The 23076-nt window shown below is 44.8% G+C and overlaps 2 protein-coding genes across 15 annotated transcripts in view; one reads left to right on the top strand and one right to left on the bottom strand.

Annotated features, from left to right (window-relative positions):
- Positions 1-11885: 11885 nt before the first annotated feature.
- LOC114672645 (uncharacterized) lies at positions 11886-17633 on the bottom strand. The gene is made up of 4 exons (XM_077966415.1): positions 17603-17633; positions 16256-16708; positions 14866-16197; positions 11886-12171 (listed from the first exon to the last, which is right to left on the bottom strand). Exons 1-3 carry the CDS (start codon positions 17631-17633, stop codon positions 15287-15289), a joined length of 1395 nt encoding a protein of 464 aa, XP_077822541.1. The 3' UTR covers positions 11886-12171; positions 14866-15286.
- DENND4C (DENN domain containing 4C) overlaps positions 15986-23076 on the top strand; it is a 149123-nt gene continuing 142032 nt past the window's right edge. For all 14 annotated transcript variants that reach the window (XM_077966027.1, XM_015117632.3, XM_015117629.3 and 11 more), the window contains exon 1: positions 15986-16126. The gene's annotated coding sequence lies outside the window, so the exon portion shown is untranslated. The remainder of the gene's footprint in view (positions 16127-23076) is intronic.

The raw sequence follows: 23076 nt of genomic DNA, 5'->3' as shown, positions 1-23076 counted from the left end.
AAGCCCAGGTGATCCTCCAGCCTTGGCCTCCCCAAGTGCTGGGATAACAGGTGTGAGCCACTGCACCCAGCCCTGTTCCTTTTTAAATATAAATTACAACTAATAATATTTCTAATTTAAGTAAGGGGTAACAATTCTAGGTGTACTGACTTTGGGGTAGATGAGGGCACTAGAGGTCAGCTGCTAGAATCCCTGCTTTTTAAAAAATTTTATTTTTGAGACGGAACTCTGTGAGACAGAACTCCTGGCCTCAAGTGATCTATCTGCCTCAGCCTCCCAAAGTGCTGGGATTATAGGCATTAGCAACCACCCCCGGCTCCCCGGCAGTTTCTTCTGCCAGTGTTTAGTCAGTTCATATAAGAATGTTCCTTCTTAGAAGAGCAATATTGATAATGTGTCAGGGTTCTAGAGTCAGATACACCTGGGATCACATTTAGGCTGAAGGTTGCTGTGGACTTGAGCAAGTTACTTACTCTTTGAATTCCAATTTCCTTATCTATAGAGAAAATAATACCTACCTCATAGGGTTCTCGTGAGTCTTAACTGAATCAACAGCTATAATGCAGTTATCAAACCTCCTGGCAGCTATTATAATTATTATTGCTTATCAAATTTTTATTCATGTATAAAGCAATACAGTGCCCAAATCCAAAGAGTTGCCCTTAATGAAAATATTCTGGGCTGGGCACAGTGGCTCATGCTTGTAATCCAAGCACTTTGGGAGGCTGAGGCGGATGCATCACGAGGTCAGGAGTTGAAGATCAGCCTGGCCAAGATGGTGAAAGCCCGTCTCTACTAAAAATACAAAAAATTAGCCAGGTATGGTGGTGGGCGCTTGTAATCGCAGCTACTCAGGAGGCTGAGGCAGAGAATTGCTTGAACCTGGGAGGCGGAGGTTGCAATAAACTGAGATATTAAAGCAATTCAAGTTTTAAACTTTTTTGTTTTGTTTTGTTTTTTTGAGATGGAGTTACGCTCTTGTCATCCAGGCTGGAGTGTAATGGTGTGATCTCGGCTCACTGCAACCTCCACCTCCCGGGTTCAAGCCATTCTCCTGTCTCAGCCTCCTGAGTAGCTGGGATTACAGGTGCACACCACCACGCCCAGTTAATTTTTGTATTTTTTTTTTTTTTTTTTAGTAGAGATGGGGTTTTACCATGTTGGCCGGGCTGGTCTCGAACTGCTGACCTCAGGTGATCCGCCTGTCTCAGCCTCCCAAAGTGCTGGGGTAACAGGTGTGAGCCACTGGTCTTGGCCCTTTTTTTTTTTTTTTTTTGAGATGGAGTCTTGCTCTGTCCCCCAAGCTGGAGTGCAGTGGCGTGATCTTGGCTCACTGCAACCTCTCCCTCCTGGGTTCAAGTGATTCTCTTGCCTCAGCCTCCTAAGTAGCTGGGACTACAGGCGCGTGCCTACACACCTGGCTAATTTTTTTGTATTTTTAGTCAAGATGGGGTTTCACCATGTTGGCCAGGCTGGTCTTGAACTCCTGACCCCAAGATCGCACCACTGCACTCCAACCTGGGCAACAGAGCGAGACTCTGTCTCAGAAAAACAAAACAGTTACAGTGCCTAACACAATGTTACTTCTTTTTATTCTGGCACCTCTCTGGAATGTTTGGCCGATAGGCACTCAATGTTATTGAAACTCTTTATCATAACGCACCAGTAAAACCACTGGCATCTCAGCCATAGGTAGCTGCTTCTATTTAATGTGTCTTACAAAATTGTATCACATATTTTTTTTTAAAGAACAGCCTTCTTTTCCTCCAATTTGAAACATAGGATTTTTTCTGCTCTAGTTTCTGGCCTGTCTCGGCTCTGGATCAGTTGGTTGATGTCCCCTGCCACCATATAGTGGTAGTTGTCCTGTCTCTACCTGTTGCTATGTTAAAATGAAGAAAATAGCTTCCCCATTTGTGTTGAGATGTGTAAAATGATTAGAACGCATAGCTGCTTTTTCCATCTCCAAATCTCTTTCTTCCAGGGTACCTGGGACAGTTTCTCTGGATTAAGGCATAGAATGGTGTGGATGCTATGCCAAAAATCTAGGAACTCTCTCCCCTCCAGGTGAGCACCTTCCCCGTCTAGTGCACTGCTTAAGGTATCATTGCCTACCCTTCTTAGTTGCTCAGTGAATTTTAGTCACATGAATACCTTCCCATTTCCATCCCTCTACTCAGCATGCTCTTCTCCCAGGTATCCTCTGTAAGCTACTTCATTCATGTCTCTTTTCAAATGTGACCTCTCTGAGAAGGTCACATTTGAAAATAGAATAGGCCACATCTGGCCTATTTTATTTAATTCCTATAAATACTCTAAGGCTGGATGTGGTGGCTCATGCCTGCAATCTCAGCACTTTTGGAGGCCGAGGCGGGCGGATCACCTGAGGTCGGGAGTTTGAGACCAGCCTGACCAACATGGAGAAACTCCATCTGTACTAAAAACACAAAATTGCCGGGCGCGGTGGCTCAAGCCTGTAATCCCAGCACTTTGGGAGGCCGAGACGGGCGGATCATGAGGTCAGGAGTTCGAGACCATCCTGGCTAACACGGTGAAACCCCGTCTCTACTAAAAAATACAAAAAACTAGCCGGGCGAGGTGGCGGGCGCCTGTAGTCCCGGCTACTCGGGAGGCTGAGGCAGGAGAATGGCGTAAAAACCCGGGAGGCAGAGCTTGCAGTGAGCTGAGATCTGGCCACTGCACTCCAGCCTGGGCGACACAGCGAGACTCCGTCTCAAAAAAAAAACAAAAAAAAAAAACACAAAATTAGCCGGTTGTGGTGGCACACGCCTGTAATCCCTCGGGAGGCTGAGGTAGGAGAATCGCTTGAATCTGGGAGGCAGAGGTTGCGGTGAGCCAAGATCGCAGCATTGCACTCCAGCCTGGGCAACAAGAACAAAACTGTCTAAAAACAAACAAACAAACAAACAAACAAACAAACTCACTCTAGGCCTGGCACGGTGGCTCACGCCTGTAATCCCAGCACTTTGGGAGGCCGAGCCAGGTGGATCATTTGAGGTCAGGAGTTCAAGACCAGCCTGGCCAACATGGAGAAACCCCCTCTCTACTAAAAATACAAAAATTAGCCAGGCGTGGTGGCGCATGCCTGTAACCCCAGCTACTCCAGAGGCTGAGGCAGGAGAATGGCTTGAACCTGGGAGGCGGAGGTTGCAGTGAACTGAGATGGCGTCACTGCACTCCAGCCTGGGCGATGGAGCAAGACTCTGTCTCATAAAAACAAAAGAAAACAAAACAAAACAAAAAAACTCTCTAATAAGCCTTACAGGCCAGGGGTGGTGGCTCATGCTTATAATCCCAGCACTCTGGGAGGCTGAGGTGGGCAGATTACCTGAGGTCAGGAGTTCCAGACTAGCCTGGCCAACAAGGTGAAACCCCATCTCTACCAAAAATACAAAAATTAGCCGGGTGTGGTGGTGCATGCCTGTAGTTCCAGCTACTTGGGAGGCTGAGGCAGGAGAATCACTTGCACCTGGGAGGCAGAGGTTGCAGTGAGCCAAGATCGTGCCATTGTACTCCAGCTAGGGCAACAAGAGTAAAACTCCGGCCGGGCGCGGTGGCTCAAGCCTGTAATCCCAGCACTTTGGGAGGCCGAGACGGGCGGATCACGAGGTCAGGAGTTCGAGACCATCCTGGCTAACACGGTGAAACCCCGTCTCTACTAAAAAATACAAAAAACTAGCCGGGCGAGGTGGTGGGCGCCTGTAGTCCCGGCTACTCGGGAGGCTGAGGCAGGAGAATGGCGTAAAAACCCGGGAGGCAGAGCTTGCAGTGAGCTGAGATCCGGCCACTGCACTCCACCCTGGGCGACACAGCGAGACTCCGTCTCAAAAAAAAAAAAAAAAAAAAAAGTAAAACTCCATCTCAAAAAAAAAAAAAAAAAAGCCTTACAACAACAGTAAAATACATCAGTTACTATTAGTACTATTATTATTATTTGCATTTCACACACCAAAGCTCAGAGACATTACACAGCAAATGGTGGAGCTGGGATTTAAATACACGCAGTTTTACTCCTAATTCACTGAGTGTTACAAGTTGCTACCTTATTCTTGCTGATGTAGCCCTGTTGTGCTCCAAGTTAGTATTATCTAATGAAGCTTGGACTAAAAATGGTTTGTTCCACCTATCTTGTATTCATTGCTGTCAGTTGAAAGAGGCCACTTATCAGTGTCCTTTTTGATTCCGCTTTGAGGGCAGTCGTGGAGACAACTATTCCTGCCACATCACTGAGTCATTAATCTGATATGCATTTTGTACCCTTCTATATGTCAAACATATTCTAGCCCTTAATCCCAAGACCTCAACTGGAGAGGAGTCTGTCGAGAAGAAGGAATGGTCAGGTTGTTGGAGGAAGTTTGAACTGTGAAGTAGAATATCTAACTGAAATGGCAGCAACGCTGGCAGGAAGAGATAGAAGCCAGTGTTAGGATGGAGAGAAACGGCAGTGAGGTGATAATGAAAATGCCTATTGAATTTTATTTGGTTTTCATTTAATCTTTCAACAATACTGCAAGCTAAGTACTTAACCTGAGAGGTTAGGCAAACTTGCCCAAGTCCAAGCTGGTAAACCGCAGAGCCAAAATATGAACTCACATCTGTTAGTCCGTATTGTCTGAAGTGTCTGTCACAAGGTTAAACCATTATAATTGCCATTATTTAGAAAAATAAAGACACGGCCGGGCGCGGTGGCTCAAGCCTGTAATCCCAGCACTTTGGGAGGCCGAGACGGGCGGATCACGAGGTCAGGAGATCGAGACCATCCTGGCTAACACAGTGAAACCCCGTCGCTACTAAAAAATACAAAAAACTAGCCGGGCAAGGTGGTGGGCGCCTGTAGTTCCAACTCGGGAGGCTGAGGCAGGAGAATGGCATAAACCCGGGAGGCAGAGCTTGCAGTGAGCTGAGATCCGGCCACCGCACTCCAGCCTGGGCGACAGAGTGAGACTCTGTCTCAAAAAAAAAAAAAAAAAAAAAAAAAGAAAAATAAAGACACTTATAAATAATGTATATTGCCAGTTTTGCTAAATGTCACCTTGCCAGGTAGGAAAATTAATCTCACAGAAAGCAAGCTGGCCGAAATTTTTGCACATAGTCTAAAACTTGGCACTTTCATAAAAAGGAGAAAGTGACAAACTTTAGTAAGACACTCGGTAGGGAAAATTTTATCTCAAATCCAAATTTATCTCCATTACAGTTAGTATATGTGCTGCCAAAGGGAGCACACCTCCATTAGAGTTAAAACCATATTAGTAAGAAATGTGTTTGAAGAGAGCTGCTGCCAGCAGGACAAACAGACTCCTTGAGAAACTGATTATTCTGTTTTATTACTGAGTGCTATTCCCTGCTTCTTCCAACCTTGTAATGCTCTTAAGACACAATGTTTTTTTTTTTTTTTTTTTTGAGACGGGGTCTCGCTCTGTCACCCAGGCTGGAGTGCAGTGGCCGGATCTCAGCTCACTGCAAGCTCCGCCTCCCGGGTTCACGCCATTCTCCTGCCTCAGCCTCCCGAGTAGCTGGGACTACAGGCGCCCGCCACCTCGCCTGGCTAGTTTTTTGTATTTTTTTTTTTTAGTAGAGACGGGGTTTCACCGGGTTAGCCAGGATGGTCTCGATCTCCTGACCTTGTGATCCACCCGTCTCGGCCTCCCAAAGTGCTGGGATTACAGGCTTGAGCCACCGCGCCCGGCCAAGACACAATGTTATAGGAAAATAATTTAAAATCAAGAACTTATTCTAGGAAGGACTCCCTTTCCAACAAAGAATTGTAATAGTCTAGTTTTATGAAGCCTAAAAATTTTCTACATAGCTATGAAATAACAATTAACACATTATTTTTCCTCAAATCAACTTTATACATAACTATTTGAACAGAAATCTCAAAATGATCAGTGATACAGGTTACACATGGCTCCCAATCAATAGGCTATTTATTTATTTATTTGAGACAGAGTCTCACTCTGTCGCCCAGGCTAGAGTGCAGTGGTGCGATCTTGGCACATTGCAACCTCTTGCCTCCCGCTTCAAGCGATCCTCCCACCTCAGCTTCCCGAGTAGCTGGGATTACAGGTGTGCACCACCATGCCCAGCTAAGTTTTTGTGTTTTTAGTAGAGATGGGGTTTTGCCATGTTGCCCAGGCTGGTCTCACACTCCTGAGCTCAGGCAATCCGCCTGCCTTGGCCTCCCAAAGTGTTAGGATTATAGGCATAAGCCACCATGCCTGGCCTAGGCTCTTCGGTTTATAATATTACAAACCTTTTTTTTTTTTTTTTTTTTTTTGAGACAAGGTCTGGTTCTGTCACTTAGGCAGGAATGCAGTGGTGCAATCTCCACCTTCAGGGCTCAAGCCATCCTCCCAGCCAAGTAGTTGAGACTACAGGAGTATGCCAGCATGCCCGGCGAATTTTTGTATTTTTTGTAGAGATGCGGTTTTGCTATATTGTCCAGGCTGGTCTTGAACGCCTGAGGTCAAGCAATCTGCCTGCCTTGGCCTCCCAAATTGCTGGGATTATAGGTGTGGATCACTGTGCCTGGCAAAATTAAAACAAAAAAACTAGCCATTTTTGGGAAATGCAGTCTTTTTTTTTTTTTGAGACAGGGTCTTGCTCTGTTGCCCAGGCTGGAGTGTGGTGATGCCATCATAGCTCACTGTAACCTCAAACTCCTAGGCTCAAATAATCCTCCTGCCTCAGCCTTCCAAAGTGCTGGGATTAGGGTGTGAGCCACTGCCACTGAGCTCAGTTGTGAATATTTTTTAATGTATTTGTTTGTTAAATCTTAGAAATTTGGCTGTATTGAACAATATTTTATTTATTTGAATAATGATGACACTTTATTCCTTTTATCAAGTAACTTTTACAAACCATTTGTCCTGATCAAAATGGAAATGACAATTTGCTATAATTATTATTAGGAATATTTTCATCAAAATTTCCACCTTCTCTCCAGCTAATCAAATTCCATCTATGCTTCAAGAATCACTCCAAATCCCATTCCTTGATGCCTTCTCAGATGACTCTAGCTCAGGGGCTCTCAAACTTATCTGTCCATTAGAATCACTTGTGAGCTTTAAAAAATACTGATGCCTGTGTCCCAACCCAATAAACTGTGATTTAATTGGTATGAGATGTTGCTTCAGACTTTTTAAAAGATCCCTAAATGACCCTAATGTGCAATGAAGTCTGAGAAACACTGCCCTTTTTTTTTTTGACACAGAGTCTCGCTCTGTCACCCAGGCTGGAGTGCAGTGGCACGATCTCAGCTCACCGCAAGCTCCGCCTCCTGGGTTCACACCATTCCCCTGCCTCAGCCTCCCAAGCAGCTGGGACCAAGATATAAGTCACTGGGACCGGGCATAAGCCACCATACCTGGCTGAGTGACTCAAATTTTTTGCTTCTTTATACATGCCCATGAGTGACTGAAAATGCCATATGTGTTGATTTTTAGCTTACAAATAAATTTTAGAAAGTAGGTAAATTCACAAGTATAGAATCCATGAATAGTACAGATCCACTGTATATCCAACTCCTGTTCCTATGCCTGACACACAGTAAATGCTCAATAAATATTTGTCCAATGAAAAGCAGAACCAGGCTGGGCATGGGCTCACACCTATAACCCCAGCACTTTAGGAGGCCAAGGTGGGAGGACTGCTTGAGCCCAGGGGTTCCAGATCAGCCTGGGCAACATGGTGAAACCCTGTGTCTACAAAAAATACAAAACTTGGCCAGATGTGGTGGTGCATGCCTGTTGTCCTAGTTGCTTTTGAGGCTGGGGTGGGAAGGTAGCTTGAGCCGGGGAGGTCAAGGCTGCAGTGAACTGTGATTGTGCCACTGCACTTGGCTTGGATGACAAAGTGAGACTGTTTCAAAATAATAACAATAATAATAATGATCTTTATCTTAGCTGGCATGGTGGTTCATACGTGTAGTCCCAGCTGCTTGGGAGGCTGAGGTGGTAGGATTGTTCGAACTCAGGAGTTGAAGGATGCAATGAGTTATAACTACTCTGCTGCATTCAAACCTGGACAACAGACCAAGACTCTATCTCTAAAATAAATAAATAAACAAATAGGCCAGGCATGGTGGCTCACGCCTGTAATCCCAGCATTTTGGGAGGCTGACATGGGTGGATCCCTTGAGATCAGGAGTTCAAGACCAGCCTGGCCAATGTGGTGAAACCCCGTCTCTCCTAAAAATACAAAACTTGGCCGGGCGTGGTGGTGCACACCAGTAGTCCCAGGTACTCTGAAGGCTGAGGCAGAAGAATCACTTGAACCTGGGAGGTGGAGATTGCAGTGAGCCGAGATTGCGCCACTGTACTCCAGCCTGGGCAACAGAGTGAGACTCTGTCTCAAAGAAACAAAAACAAAAACAAAACATTTTTATATTTTAGAGATATACACTGAAATATTTAAAAATGAAATAATATATATTTGTTTCAAAATACTTGGGGGAGTGAGGAGTGGGTGGAAATATACACAACACAAGATTAACATGAGTTAGCCAGGCACGGTGGCTCATGCCTGTAATCCCAGCACTTTAGGAGGCGGAGGTGGGTGGATCAGTTGAGGTCAGGAGTTCGAGACCAGCCTAGCCAACACCACGAAAGCCTATCTCTACTAAAAATACAAAAACTAGCTGGGTGTGGTGGTGGGCACCTGTAATCTCAGCTACTCAGGAGGCTGAAGCAGGAGAATTGCTGGAGCCTGGGAAGTGGAGGTTGCAGTGAGCCAAGATAGCCCCACTGCACTACAGCCTGGGTAACAGAGTGGACTCTGTCTCAGAAAAAAAAAAAAAAAGATTAACATAATTGCTGAAGGTGGGTGATGGATACAGAAAAGTTTACTGTACTACTATTTTTGTTTATGTATTATTGCTTTGTTTTCTATAATATAGTATTTTTTTTTTTTTGAGACAGAGTCTCGCTCTATTGCCAGACTGGAGTGCAGTGGTGCGATCTCAGCTCACTGCAACCTCCACCTCGCAGATTCAAGCAATTCTCCTGCCTCAGCCTCCTGAGTAGCTGGGACTACAGGTGCACGCCACCACGCCTGGCTAACTTTTGTATTTTTAGTAGAGATGGGGTTTTACCATGTTGGTCAGGATGGTCTCAATCTCTTGACCTCGTGATCCACCCACCGTGGCCTCCCAAAGTGCTGGGATTACAGGTGTGAGCCACCATGCCTGGCCAAAACGAACGCTAGTATTTTTAAAATTTAATCTTTTTTTGTTTTGTTTTTGAGACAAAATCTTGCTCTGTCACTCAGGCTTGAGTGCAGTGGCAAGATCTCCGCTCACTGCAGCCATGATCTCTTAGACTCAAGCGATCTTCCTGACTCAGCCTCCTGGGTAGCTGGGACTGCAGGCGTGCATCATTACAAATGGTTAATTTTTTTTGGATTTTTTTTTTTTTTTAGTAGAGACAAGGTCTTGCTATGTTGCCTAGGCTGGTCTTGAACTCCCAAGCTCCTGCTGCAACCTCCCAACATGTTGGCATTATAGGCGGGAGCTACTTTACCAGGTGTAAGCTTTGAAATAACACATACATTTCTGCATCTACAGTCAGGACAATTTGCTATGATGTGACAAATATCATAACTGAGGCTCAGAAAAAGGGGTTCAAGGAAGCAGGTAAGAATCAAGCTCAGTCAGGACAAACAACAGTCCTCTAAGGTGGGACACAGGAACATAGCTAGCTATTGTAGACAGATGTGGACAAGTGCCACTTAGGGAAATTGGCCATATTTGGAGGTAAATGCTAAAGTAGTATTCAAGTCAGCACAGACACTAATACCCAATAGTGGGGAAAGATGGAGGGCAGAGGACGGTTCCATCCACATAAAATACTTTAGGAGCCTATAAAAGCCAGCTATGGGCTGGGCGCAGTGGCTCACGCCTGTAATCCTAGCACTTTGGGAGGCTGAGGCGGGCGGATCACCTAAGTTTGAGATAAGCCTGGCTAACATGGTAAAACCCCGTTTCTACTCAAAATACAAAAAATTAGCTAGGCGTGGTGGCACACCCCTGTAATGCCAGCTACTCAGGAGGCTGAGGCATAAGAATCACTTGAACCTGGAGGTGGAAGTTGCACTGAGCCAAGATCGCACCACTGCACTCTAGTTTGGACAATAAGAGCGAAACTCCATCTCAAAAACAAAAAAAGGCCAGCTATGGGCAGCAGGTCTTATGTCTCAGATACTCATACAGACCATCTTCCTGCCCATTACTCCTTTCTCTGTTTTCCTCCCTCTGCTAACTCCCTGCTTTTCTTTATGACCTATTAAGATGCTGTTCTCAAGATCACTTACTCTCCTCCCACTCAAGATGAGGAGCCTCGTGATAGTCCTTCCCACTCCTTGCCCAGCCACATTTGGCTTGTAGGCCTAGAAAAGAAAGCTAGATAAAGAATGTGCTGAGTACCAAGAGACTCTAGCCCACTTTGATAACGCTGAGACAGAGTCCTAGCCAGATAAGATATGGGAGGGGAGCACAAAGAGAAGAGTGTGCTAACACTCCCTGTGAAGGGTAGGATATTCTGGGTCATTTAAATAGGAGATTTAGTGTTTAATAAAACAGATTCAGTGTTTGTTGATGTTATTTTACTTAAAAATCTAAAACAGTGGCTAAGAATGCCTGCAGGTGTGAAGCACTGGGCCTTCAAATACTATGTTTTCTGAAATTAATGCGTTGGGGGACCAGAGCCAAATAACTCGCCAGTCTACCACATGCAGATTACGTTTCGGAAAGTGGAGAACAGGCTTGAATTTTTATGCTGTGGAGGCTCTCCTAGGAAATCTCGAACAAGTTACTGTTTGGTGAGATAAAGAGCTATGTGACTTCTGAGGCTGACAATCAATCAATCAATCAATCAATCAATCAAAAGAACTTTGAAGTGAGTAATTTCTCCTCAATATCTAAATAGGAAATCACCAAAAATGAGACTGGGAGACTCTGGATAAGTCAGTAAATTTGGCTGGGCCTTAATTTCCTCATCTTATCAAATCAGTTAATTAGAATAGATGATCTCTAAAGATTGGAGTTCAGCTCCAAACTTCTGATTCCACAAAATACTTTAAAAAGAAACCTTTTTTATTACAGAAAAATTTAAAAAGCCATAAAAAGGAAAGGAACTCTGAGGTACCAATCACCCAACTTCCACATGTGTCTAATCTTTTTTACCCACCCCCTACCTACTCCCTTCTCTTTCCCGCACTCCTCCCCATCCCCCACGGATTATTTTGAAGCAAATCCTAGACATCATATGAAGCACAGTCTTAACAAATTTCTCTTTCATCAAAGGTGGTTTATAAATAACAGATGAGATAAAGTCAGTCTTTCCGGCCGGGAGCAGTGGTTCATGTCTGTAATAGCAGCACTTTGGGAGGTTGAGGCGGGCGGATCATGAGGTCAGGAGATCGAGACCATCCTGGCTAACACGGTGAAACCCCATCTCTACTAAAAATACAAAAAATTAGCTGGGCGTGGTGGCGGGCGCCTGTAGTCTCAGCTACTCGGGAGGCTGAGGCAGGAGAATGGCGTGAACCCAGCAGGTAGAGCTTGCAATGAGCTGAGATCGTGTCACTGCACTCCAGCCTGGGTGACAAAGCAAGACTCCGTCTCAAAAAAAAAAAAAAAAAAAAAGTCTTCCCACTTTTCCTAAATATTTTTTCTTATTGCAACTGTAAACATTATCATTATGGTATTAAAATAAGCTTGGATCAGCATTACAGGATGCCAAGTCATATGCTGAATGATCCAATCATATTCACTAAAAGAAGAGCTACCATTATTGAGCACTTGCTACCTTCCAGGTACTATTGTGTCTTGTTAGTTATGTGTTGTCATGTAACAAATCATCCCCAAATTTTGCAGCTGGAAAGAAGAAACATTTATTACCTCACAGTTTCTGTGAGTAAAGAATCCGGGAGTGGCTTAGCAGGGTGATCTGGATCAGGGTCTCTCAGGACGTTGCGATCAAGACGTTGGCTGAGGCCGTAATCATCTCGAGGCTCAGTTTGGGGAGGATCCACTTCTAATTTAAATCACGAGGAAATCTGATGGCATCGTAGCTAGTTTCCCCAAGAGCAAGCAATCCAAGAGGATGAGACAGAGAATTCAAGACTGAAGTCACAGTCTTTTATCATTTCATCCTGTTAAGAGATATCTCATCAGTTTTGAAGTACTCAGTGTGTTAGAAAACAGTCAATAATTTCACCCCACACTCAATAGGAGGGGATTACACAAGGGTATAAATAGCAGGAGGCAGGAATTGTTGTAGACCATACTGAGAGGCTGCCTATCACATGTGCTGATTATTGATTCCTGAACTGATGTGTTTAATATTTATGGCTTATTGTAAATTAATAAATGATCTTCTTTGTGAATATCATTCTACTTACTTTACAGATGAGGAAAAGTTAAGTACCTTACCCAAGGACAGAGTGAAAGAAAGTGAGGGAAGCATAGACTGATTTATGCCAGGCATTCATCAATTATTATTATTATACAGGCACCCACCACCACATTCGGCTAATTTTTGTATTTTTTTTTTTTTTGAGACGGAGTCTTGCTCTGTCGCCCAGGCTGGAGTGCAGTGGTGCGATCTCGGCTCACCGCAAGCTCCGCCACCCGGGTTCACGCCATTCTCCTGCCTCAGCCTCCCGAGTAGCTGAGACTACAGGCGCCCACCACCACGCCTGGCTAATTTTTTGAATGTTTAGTAGAGACGGGGTTTCACTGTGTTAGCCAGGATGGTCTCGATCTCGTGACTCTGTGATCCGCCCGCCTCGGCCTCCCAAAATGCTGGGATTACAGGCAGGAGCCACCGCGCCCAGTCTAATTTTTGTATTTTTAAGTAGAGGCGGGATTTCACCATATTGGTCAGGCTGGTCTCCAATTCCCGACCTCCAGTGATCCACCCGCCTCAGTCTCCCAAAGTGCTGGGAATACAGGCGTGAACCATGGCGCCCAGCCTTTATATTAAAATTTAAAACAAGAGTAGGTACGGTGGCTCACACCTGGAATCCTAGCACTTTGGGTGGCCGGGAAGCAGGCGGATTGCTTGAGCTCAGGAGTTTGAGACCAGCCTGGGCAACGTGGCAAAACCCTGTCTCTACCAAAAAAAAAAAAGGAATACAATAAATTAGCCAGGCGTGGTGGCGCACGCCTGTAGTCCCAGCTACTTGGAAGGCTGAGGCAGGAGAATTGCTTCAGCCTGGGAGGTGGAGTTTGCAGTGAGCCAAAATGACACCATTGCACTCCAGCCTGGGCAACAGAGCAAGACTCTGTCTCAAGAAAAAAAAAAAAAAATATATATATATATATATACACACACACACACACACATATACACACACATACATGTATATATATACATATATAAAAAACAAAATTTAAAATGAACTTATTTCAGTTCTGGGCCCCTAAGCATGCAATTGAGAAGGCTGCCACATCAAGAACTTTCAGATCTAAGAACAGTTAACTCAGATGAAAAATTAGTCCCAAAACATTCAAGTTCATTCTATGACATTTTTGGCAGAAAATGGCAGTGAAAAATCTATGGTAAATCTATAGGACGATTAAGATAGTGAGAAAAATTAAAGAAAATCCTAAGCCTTCCATTGCAAAGTGACAAAAATCAAGTCAAGTGGAAGAGAGATACCGGCTTCATCCATTTTTCATTTCCGTGGGTGCCATAAAAAGAGAGAAACAATCAAACAAAAACAAAAAAACTCTGAATCCCTGAGTGTTAATGAAATAAATGTACCCATTAAGAAATCTTGTCTTGGTTGGGCGCAGTGCATGTCTGTAATCCCCAGAGTTTTGGGAGGCTGAGGTGAGAGGACTGCTTGAGCTCAGGTGTTCAAGACTAGCCTGGGCAATATAGTGAGACTTTATATGTTCCCCTACCCCCCAAAAAAATTAGTGGGGTGTGGGTGGGTGATTGGCACGGACCTACCGTCTCAGCTACTTGGGAGGCTGAGGTGGGAGGACTGCTTGAGCCCTGGAAGTCAAGGCTGCAGTGAACCCTGTTTGTGCCACTGCACTCCAGTCTGGGTGACAGAGGGAGACCCTGGGTCCAAAAAAAGGGGTGGGGGGCTGAAGAAATCTTATCTTTCCTAGTTGAGATGAGGAAAAATTAAAAACTATATATGTAAATAAAAAAAGAAATCTTGTTTAATATTGCTTTAAAACTGTTAATTAATTTAGACTTGGGGAAGGAAGGAAAAGAAGTACACAAACTAAATTTTCTTTCTTTTTTTTTTTGAGGCAGAGTTTTGCTCTTACTGCCCAACCTGGAGTGCAATGGTGCGATCTCCGCTCACTGCAACCTCCGCCTCCCGGGTTCAAGCCATTCTCCTGCCTTGGCCTCCCGAGTAGCTGGGATTACAGGCATGCACCACCACGCCCAGTGTTTTAGTAGAGATGGGGTTTCTCAATCTTGGTCCGGCTGGTCTCGAACTCTTGACGTCAGGGGATCCGCCCGCCTCAGCCTCCCAAAGTGCTGAGATTACAGGCGTGAGCCACCGCATCCGGCCCACAAGCTGGATTGTCAAGTTTCCAGGGGGCCCGAATTGGCTCCAAACTGTTATTAAATAAGCCTTATTTTTATTGCTGCGCATTTCTTCTGAAATCAATTCTGACTGCTTATGTGGTTAGAAAAATAGTTTCTGCTATTGAATATAAAACTCAAATTATTCATGATATGCAATAAACTTCAGAAATAAATGGACAGCAGTACATTTATGACCTAGGTCTAATTTCACATTTTTATGCAAAAATACAGATGAAATAAGGAGAGTGTAATTCTCAGGAAAATAATCATTATGTATGTGGATACTCACCAGATGTGCAGAAATCTTACCAGTTCTGATTTTGACCTGCCATGGAATCTGAAGTCATTCGCCTTTTTTTCCCCCCCCAGAGGTAAAAAAGTTCTACTTCAAACCATTTCCTTCTTCCTAAATAATTACTGATTATTCTTTTTCATTTACTATAACTCAAAAACGTTGTTCAAAAATATCTTGCAAAATTTGCATTATAGCGAAACGACTCTGCAGGCGTCTGTGTCAATAATGAGGCTACTCTTAGGAGGCGTGAGGGTACTATGTAAATAAGCGATTACTCCATTAGGAATTCCCATCCCCAAATCTGGGCCGAAGTAGCGACACCGAATGCGGCCAGGGACTCACATGGTGCGCTGGAGCCAAGGGGTTTCGGGAAGCGCCAGCGCGCCGGTCTCTCTGGGGTCCCAGAGCCCCCTACTCATGCGTGGGAATTCCAGCTCCCACCCAGGGAAGGAATCTTCACGTATCTCCCGGCACTGTCCTCAGTAACCTTCAGCCACTCGACATCACTTTCCCTGTCTTTGAAAACTCGGAGAGAAGAAGCCGCCACCTGCCTGAGGCCAAGGCAATAAACCCATATTACACGCCGAGGCTGAGCCCCGCAGGAAGGGGTGCACAGCGACCTCCAGAGCGCTTTCTCCCCAGCTCTGTTTGTGCAGGCTCGGCCGCGCGAACGCGGAGGAGGGACTCGGAGGCCCACAGGACTCAGACCCCGCGCCCAGCCGGGGTCGCGCAGGGGTCGGGGGAGGGGAGCGGTGGCCGCGGGGCCTCGGACCCCGGGGGCGGGGCCTGAGCGCCGCCCCGCCCCCTCCTCTCCACGCCTTCTCCCCCCCACCGCCCTTTTCCACCCGCCCCCGCAGGAGGAAAGGGAGAGGGAGGAGGAAAGGAAAGTGCTGTTCTGTGGAAAGGGGCGGAAGGCGGGGGAGAAAAAGGGAACAGAAACATGGCGGTCAAGTCTTGGGACGGAGGCGCCGCGGGCAGTTCCTAGGCGACCCGCCGCCCGCACTGTTAGACGGCTCACAGCGCGGAGGCACCCGCGCGGGCCCGCGCTCCGGCCATTGCTCCTGGCTGTAGGCGGCGCCCCTCCGAGACCCTGCCCGCGAGGCGGCGCAGGCGCAGAGCGGACTGAGGTGGCGGCGGCCGCTGGAGCTAGTACCCCGCCCTGCCCTGCCGAGCGCGCCCAGGCCGCGGAACCGGTGCTTTCATGCCCCAGGAAGAAACCGTGTCGCGGTGGCGCTGACAGAGGACCAGGCAGCAGGTGAGGCTGCGGCGCGGGGCCTTTGGCGGAGGAAGCCTGAGCTGTGCCCTCGCGGGGCCTGCGCTCCAAGGCTGGGAGGGCGCCGGACAGGTAGAGCCGAGAAGGCAGAATTCCAAGTGGCCGGCCTGCGGGGGGTCGCCGAGGAGGCGGAGAGTGGCCGCGGCTGGCGTTCCTGGCCTAGTTTCTCCGCGGTTTCCGGGGGCGGGGAGTCCCCGGAGCCTGCGGGATGTGGTCGGGGAAAGGCTGCCCCTGGAGAGCCTCCCCGCGCCGCCGCCCGGGCCCCTGAGAATCGTTTGCTTACAAGCGCGAGGAGTCTGGGCCCGGGGGACCGCCGGGGCGACGGCCGCCTGGGTGGGGGCAGGGGTGCGGAGGGAGCAGGATCGGGGGTTCCCAGAGGGGGTCGAGGCCGAGAGCACGTAGAGCTAGAGCCCGGGGTGGCGGGCCGTCTCGAGGGGGGTCGGGGGACTGAGAAATGTCGGGGACAACGGGGAGGAGGGGGACCTGGGCAGGTGTCGCTGGTGAATTGAGGACATTTCCTCCTCTGTCTTACGCCGATCCTCAGGGCTTCTTTGTCGGGGATGACTTTTTAGGAAGGCAGGGTCCTTTTAACTCTGGAGTGACTAAACACAAAACCAAGGAATGAAGTCCTAGGGCTGACTTCTGTAAAGAGCTGTAACTTTTTCTGTTTTAAGAATGCTGTCGTTTTTTTTTTTGTTTTTGTTTTTCCTCCCCTTTTCTGCTTGATAGACCTTTTCCCTCTCGAAGACCGTCTTGTATCTGCACTAAAAAGGAATGACCCAGTTTTTAAATAGTACCCCCTTCTCCCCTTATGTATGTTTGTCACACTGGAAAATTTAGGGTAGTTACCGCAGTTATTGTGCAAATGTGAGGGAAAGTGTCATTTCCAGTAGTGACCCCTCAGCTGTCTCTGTGCCTCCGAGATACTGTCAAGCGTTGTAACCTGAGAAATTCACCCACTGAGCCTGCTTAATTGTGTGCAAACCCGTGTTGAGGCATTCTTCCCAGGCCCTAATTTACGTAGGAATAGGTTTTCCCTTCCGGTCTGGGTATAATGAGAGGGGAGAACGTTAGTGCTAAGGCACTGAGTTCTGGATAAATACTTGATTTGATGTGATCGTGTGTATTACTCTATCAGAAATGCAGAGCATTGTATGATTTTTCTGTGTACACGCGATAAGAGCAATATTAGTTGCAAAAGGAAATTTTCATCTCTGAACATTAAAGGTATCCTTTATCCTTATTCTTGGATATAACACGAAAAAAAGAAACTATATTTTGTCCTGTCCTTTGTATTACTGTTAAAGAGTTGGTATCTGCCTTCTTGCTATGAGACTGGAAAGTCGGCAGTGAACTTAGATTTGTATTCATGAACATGATCTGCCTCTCTTATAGGCTTGCTGTGATTTTTTTTTTCCTCCAGTAATGGCAAAGGGTTTTCTGCCGCTCAATCCACACTTTCCTCCGTTTTATTATCTCCGTTGACCATTTTGCAAAATAGTTTATTGAGATTAGGGGTCTGATCTTTCGTATGACCTGTTTTAGTGAATTGATCATATGCGACTTGACTTTGGCCAGTAGTACCTCGTTCAGGGTACAGTACTACTATTTAGACTTACTGATTTGGATAATAGGAAAGCTATAATGTTAGAAATGTTGTCCTTGTATATTGGAGAAATTTTGAAGTTGCATATTGGAGTAATTTACTCCTGTATGCTTCGTAAATGAGTGCATTCTATTGTCGAGAGTAAATACAGTATTTTGTAGTGTAAACTTAAGCTTTTAGCTGAGGAAATTGGCAACATAGTTGGAGTGTGGAGACTATTCTTAAAACGCAGATGTTTTAAATTACAAGGAACTGTAGTGATGTGTAGGCTGTAACAGTTCCTGGTGCCAAATTTGGGAGATATTTGGTTGAGGTGCTTTCTATAAAGAAACATACTAAGTATCTGCAATAAAAGCGAATTTGTAGCTATACACAAAGGATTTTACATTATAAATAATAACTCAATAAGGCACCTTTCTTTGCTCTTTGTGTATCTGCCAGTTAAGACCAAAACATCTCATATTTTCATTGCAGTTTCCTGCCAAAACAAATACTGATTTTGCATGGGCTTTGCTGCTCAGTTTGAAAGCTAGGGGAATCTCTCAGAGCCTATTCTGGTTCTGGAGGCTTCCTGGCTAAAAAAAAGGAAAAAAAATGAAAGCTAGGTTTCAGTCATATGCTTGCACCTTAAGTACAGGTTATAAAATAAAAAAGAAAGTTGCTGAGTCAGTGGCAGGTTGTTTCATTTGTTCTTTTGATTTGCAAAACGAATTTCTGTTGTAATTTGAATTTCCAATATAATATGTTTGTTGAATAGCAAGGGCAAATAAGTTTTCATAATAACTGATTTAAAATGTTAATTTTGTTTATACTGGTGCCACAGGTTGTCAGTTTGACAGACGTAGTAAAGGGATGCCTTGTTGGAATGGGAAATTCCTTTTTAACAGCTAAAATTTGGGGAAAGGATTTTGCATAGTACAGCTGGTGTAAAACAATAGGTCTTTAGCATCAGATTGTAGGATATTCCAAAATTAGGCAGTTTTATTATTTGAAATTTAAAACTTAGTATTTTGCAGGAAGAAGTTTAAAGCTTTAAAACATTTTCTACCTATATAAGTATGTGGATGTAATAGAGCTTAATACGGTATTTGAAACTGTTTTTTTTTTTTTTTTTTTTTTTTTTGCGATGTCTCGCTTCCTCACCCAAGCTGGGGTGCAGTGGTGCGATCTCGGCTCATTGCAACCTCTGCCTCCCAGATTCAAGTGATTCTCCTGCCTCTGCCTCACAGATTCAAGCGATTCTCCTGCCTCAGCTTCCCGAATAGCTGGGATTACAGGCGCCCGCCACCACGGCTGGCTAGTTTTTGAAATTTTAGTAGAGAAGGGGTTTCACTATGTTGGCCAGGCTGGTCTCGAACGCCTGATGTCAGGTGATCCACCCACCTAGGCCTCCGAAAGTGCTGGGATTATAGGCGTGAGCCACCATGCCCAGCCTTTGAAAACTTTTTATTGGAAAAAATGTAACATGATTAAAAGAAATTCAAAAGAAAAAATTTAAATTACTGTCACCTAACACTTATATTTTTCTGTACTCTAGTCCTGTTATTCTTCTATAATATAGTAGTAATGTAATATTCTAATCCTACCTGTGCTTGTGTATAATTCTGTGATTAATGTTGATATAATTGTCTTTAAATTTAACATGCTTTCCCTGTTGCTGTATATTACTGTATTTTATGGCTTTTAATAGTCCAAAGTTTTATTTACTGCCTTAGTTTATTTAACCATTTCCATATCTTAACATTTTAGTAATTCCACTTTTTTACTCGGATTATTATTACTATTATTATTTTTTTGAGATGGAGTCTCGCTCTGTCACCCAAGCTGGAGTGCAGTGGCGCTATCTTGGCTCACTGCAACCTCCACCTCCCAGGTTCAAGCGATTCTGCTGTCTTGCCCTCCTGAGTAGCTGGGACTACAGGCACGTGCTACCATGCCTGGCTAATTTTTTTTTATTTTTAGTAGAGACGGGGTTTCACCGTGTTAGCCATGGTGGTCTCGATCTCCTGACCTCGTGATCCACCCGCCTCAGCCTCCCAAAGTGCTGGGATTACAGGCATGAACCACCACACCCGGCTGTTTTTTTTTGACAGGGTCTCACTTTGTCACCCGGGCTAGAGTGCAGTGCATCTCAGCTCACAGCAGCCTCTACCTCCTGGGTTCAAGTGATCCTCCTGCCCTAGCCCCCCTAATAGCTGGGGCTACAGGTGCGCGCGCACGTGCGTGCATCACCACACTTGGCTAACTTTTTGTATTTTTTGTAGAGACAGGGTTTTGCCATATTGCCCAGGGTGTTCTTGAACTCCTAAGCTCAAGCACTTCACTGGCCTCAGCCTCACAAAGTGCTAGGATTACAAGCATGAGCCACTGTGCCTGGCCCATACATTTTCACTCTTAAAATAATGCTATAATGAAATTGTTTTGCTAATATGATGGTCCATAGGTCTATACCAAATTACTTTTTGAAATTTTGGGAAAGTCAACTTTCTTTTCTTTTTTTTCCTTTTTTTTTATGAGGTGGAGTCTTGCTCTTGTCACCCAGGCTGGAGTGCAATGGCATGATCTCGGCTCACTGCAGCCTCCGCCTCCCGGGTCCTGAATCAAGAGATTCTCCTTGCGTCAGGGTCCTGAGTAGCTGGGATTACAGATGCCTGTTACCACACCCAACTAATTTTTGTATTTTTAGTAGAGACGGGATTTTGCCGTGTTGGCCAGGCTGGTCTTGAACTCCTGACCTCAGGTGATCCATCTGCCTCGGCCTCCCAAAGTGCTGGGATTACAGGCGTGAGCCACCACACCTGGCCGAAAGTCACCTTTTTTTGAATTACTTTCTTTGTGGTGGATCATTAGGGCTGCTACAATATAGTATTTAATTGAGAACTGAATTGAAACAAGGCGAAAGACTGTAGATGTGCATGTATGACTTGAATTCGTTGAGAGAAAATCAAAATATAAATTCATAATTCTGTTAATGACTTGCTACTAGTTTGTGTACATTAACTTTTATGATATAAGTAGTGTAATTCCTATACTTCAGTAATATTGTGGGGCCTAAATGTTTTTAAGTGTTCTTTGTTTCAATCAAACCTAATTATCTACAAATCCAGATTTATGGTCTGTTGGTTTACAGAAGAGTCATCTTATATTTTTGTGATATATTAATTTGTTTTTGTAATATTTAAAGGCTGTCCTTGAATCGAGTTTTTTCTTTGATATGTTTTTATTTTTTTTTTTTCATTTTTTTAGCCAGGAGATATTCTTATCTGATAATCTAGTTTTTTACTGTGTATATGTACAGTTCAATTATCTCTTAATTTAGGGATTCTTGGATCCTGAAAGCATAAATGTTATAAATCTTTTTTTAAATTACGGAAAGGAGGATCTATTAAAGAGGTACTTTTCTATCTGCTAGAAATAATAAGACGAATGATATAAAAAGGTGACTAGTAAGGTCTAATAGTTAAACAGTCCTGTAAATAAGCACCCTAACTATAGCACAGCAAATACAGAATAGAGCAAAATATGCTGCAGGAGCAGAGGGAAACACTTGTGTAGTATGGATTAGAGAAGGTTTGCATAGAATAAGACATCTGATTAAAAACTTACAAATGGCTGTAAAAAGGCATAAAGGAATGAAAAAAATGTGATGAAGTTTATTAAAATGCAAGTAATTTAGAGGGAGTGGGTGCTAAGCTGGAGAGTAAAGAGAGGCTATGTCATGAAAGGTCTTACAGTCAAGTGAGAAATTGAGACTCTATATTGTAGAGAACAGGGAAACATTGGAAGATTTAAGCTGTTAAATATTTTGGCTCCGTTATGAAGGAGGGGTTGGGAGAACAGTTTGAGTGAGGCTGCAGGTTCATGATCAGAACATCTTGAAGGCACCTAGACGTGAATTGAGAACAGCGGTGGTAGGGATAGAAAAAAATGGATAGACTTGAGAACTGTTACATAATACAAACATTTCCTATGGCCCACAGGCCATGTCACTTTAGCCTTACCTTCTTCCCCATGTGTACCTGCCACACCAGTCTACTTTCAAGTTTTTTCCCTCAGAGCCTTTGCATATATACTATTCCATTTGCATGCTACTTTTTCTAAAAGATCATTTCTGGTCCTATTCCAGCATCTTGCTGTTTTAATCTGTAGAATTTCTTTCTTTTTCTTCCTTTTTCACATTTGTTCCTCATATTAATTGGGCAATTATAGGCAATTTGACTATTTTTGTTTGAGACGGAGTTTTGCTTTTGTCTCCCAGGCTGGAGTCCAGTGGTGCTATCTTGGCTCACTGCAACCTCAATCTCCCATGCTCAAGTGATTCTCCTGCCTCAGCTTACTGAGTAGCTAGGATTACAGGCATCCACCACCATGCCCAGCTAATTTTTGTATTTTTAGTAGAGATGGGGTATCACCATGTTGGCCAGCTGGTCTCGAACTCCTGACCTTAGGTGATCCATCCACCTCGGCTTCCAACTTTTTTGTGTTTTGTAAGTTTGGGTCTATTTCTGGTTTCTTCTGTCTAATTGGTCTGTATGTCTATTCTTTTTTTTTTTTTTTTTTTTTTTTTTGAGACGGAGTCTCGCTGTGTCTCCCAGGCTGGAGTGCAGTGGCGTGATCTCGGCTCACTGCAAGCTCCGCCTCCCGGGTTCACGCCATTCTCCCGCCTCAGCCTCCCAAGTAGCTGAGACTACAGGCGCCCGCCACCACGCCCGGCTAGTTTTTTTTTTTTGTATTTTTAGTAGAGACGGGGTTTCACCATGTTAGCCAGGATAGTCTCGATCTCCTGACCTCGTGATCCACCCGCCTCGGCCTCCCAAAGTGCTGGGATTACAGGCTTGAGCCACCGCGCCCGGCCTGTATGTCTATTCTTATACCAATGCTATTTATTACTTTATTTCTTTTTTTTCTTTTTAAATTTTCTTTTTTTTAATTTGAGATGGAGTTTTGCCTTTGTCACCTAGGCTGGAGTGCAATGGTGCGATCTTGGCTCACTGGAACCTCTGCCCCCCGGGGTTCAAGCGATTCTCCTGCCTCAGCCTCCCAAGTAGCTGGGATTACAGGAACCAGCTACCACACCTGGCTAATTTTTGTATTTTTAGTAGAGATGGGGCCAGAGGTTGGCCAGGCTGGTCTTGAACTCCTGACCTCAGGTGATCCACCCACTTCGGCTTTCTAGTGTGCTGTGATTTTAGGCTAGAGCCACCGCGTCCAGCCCCAGCACTGTTTTTGTAATTTCCATTTTACAAGTCTTGTAGATACTTTGTTCAATTTATCCCTAAGCACTTTATTTTAATTTTTTGTGTTGTCTCTTGCTAGTCATATTGTA

This window comes from Macaca mulatta, chromosome 15 (genome assembly GCF_049350105.2).
Source record: "Macaca mulatta isolate MMU2019108-1 chromosome 15, T2T-MMU8v2.0, whole genome shotgun sequence".
Classification (NCBI taxonomy): domain Eukaryota; kingdom Metazoa; phylum Chordata; class Mammalia; order Primates; family Cercopithecidae; genus Macaca; species Macaca mulatta.
This window is presented reverse-complemented; position numbering and strand designations above follow the sequence as displayed.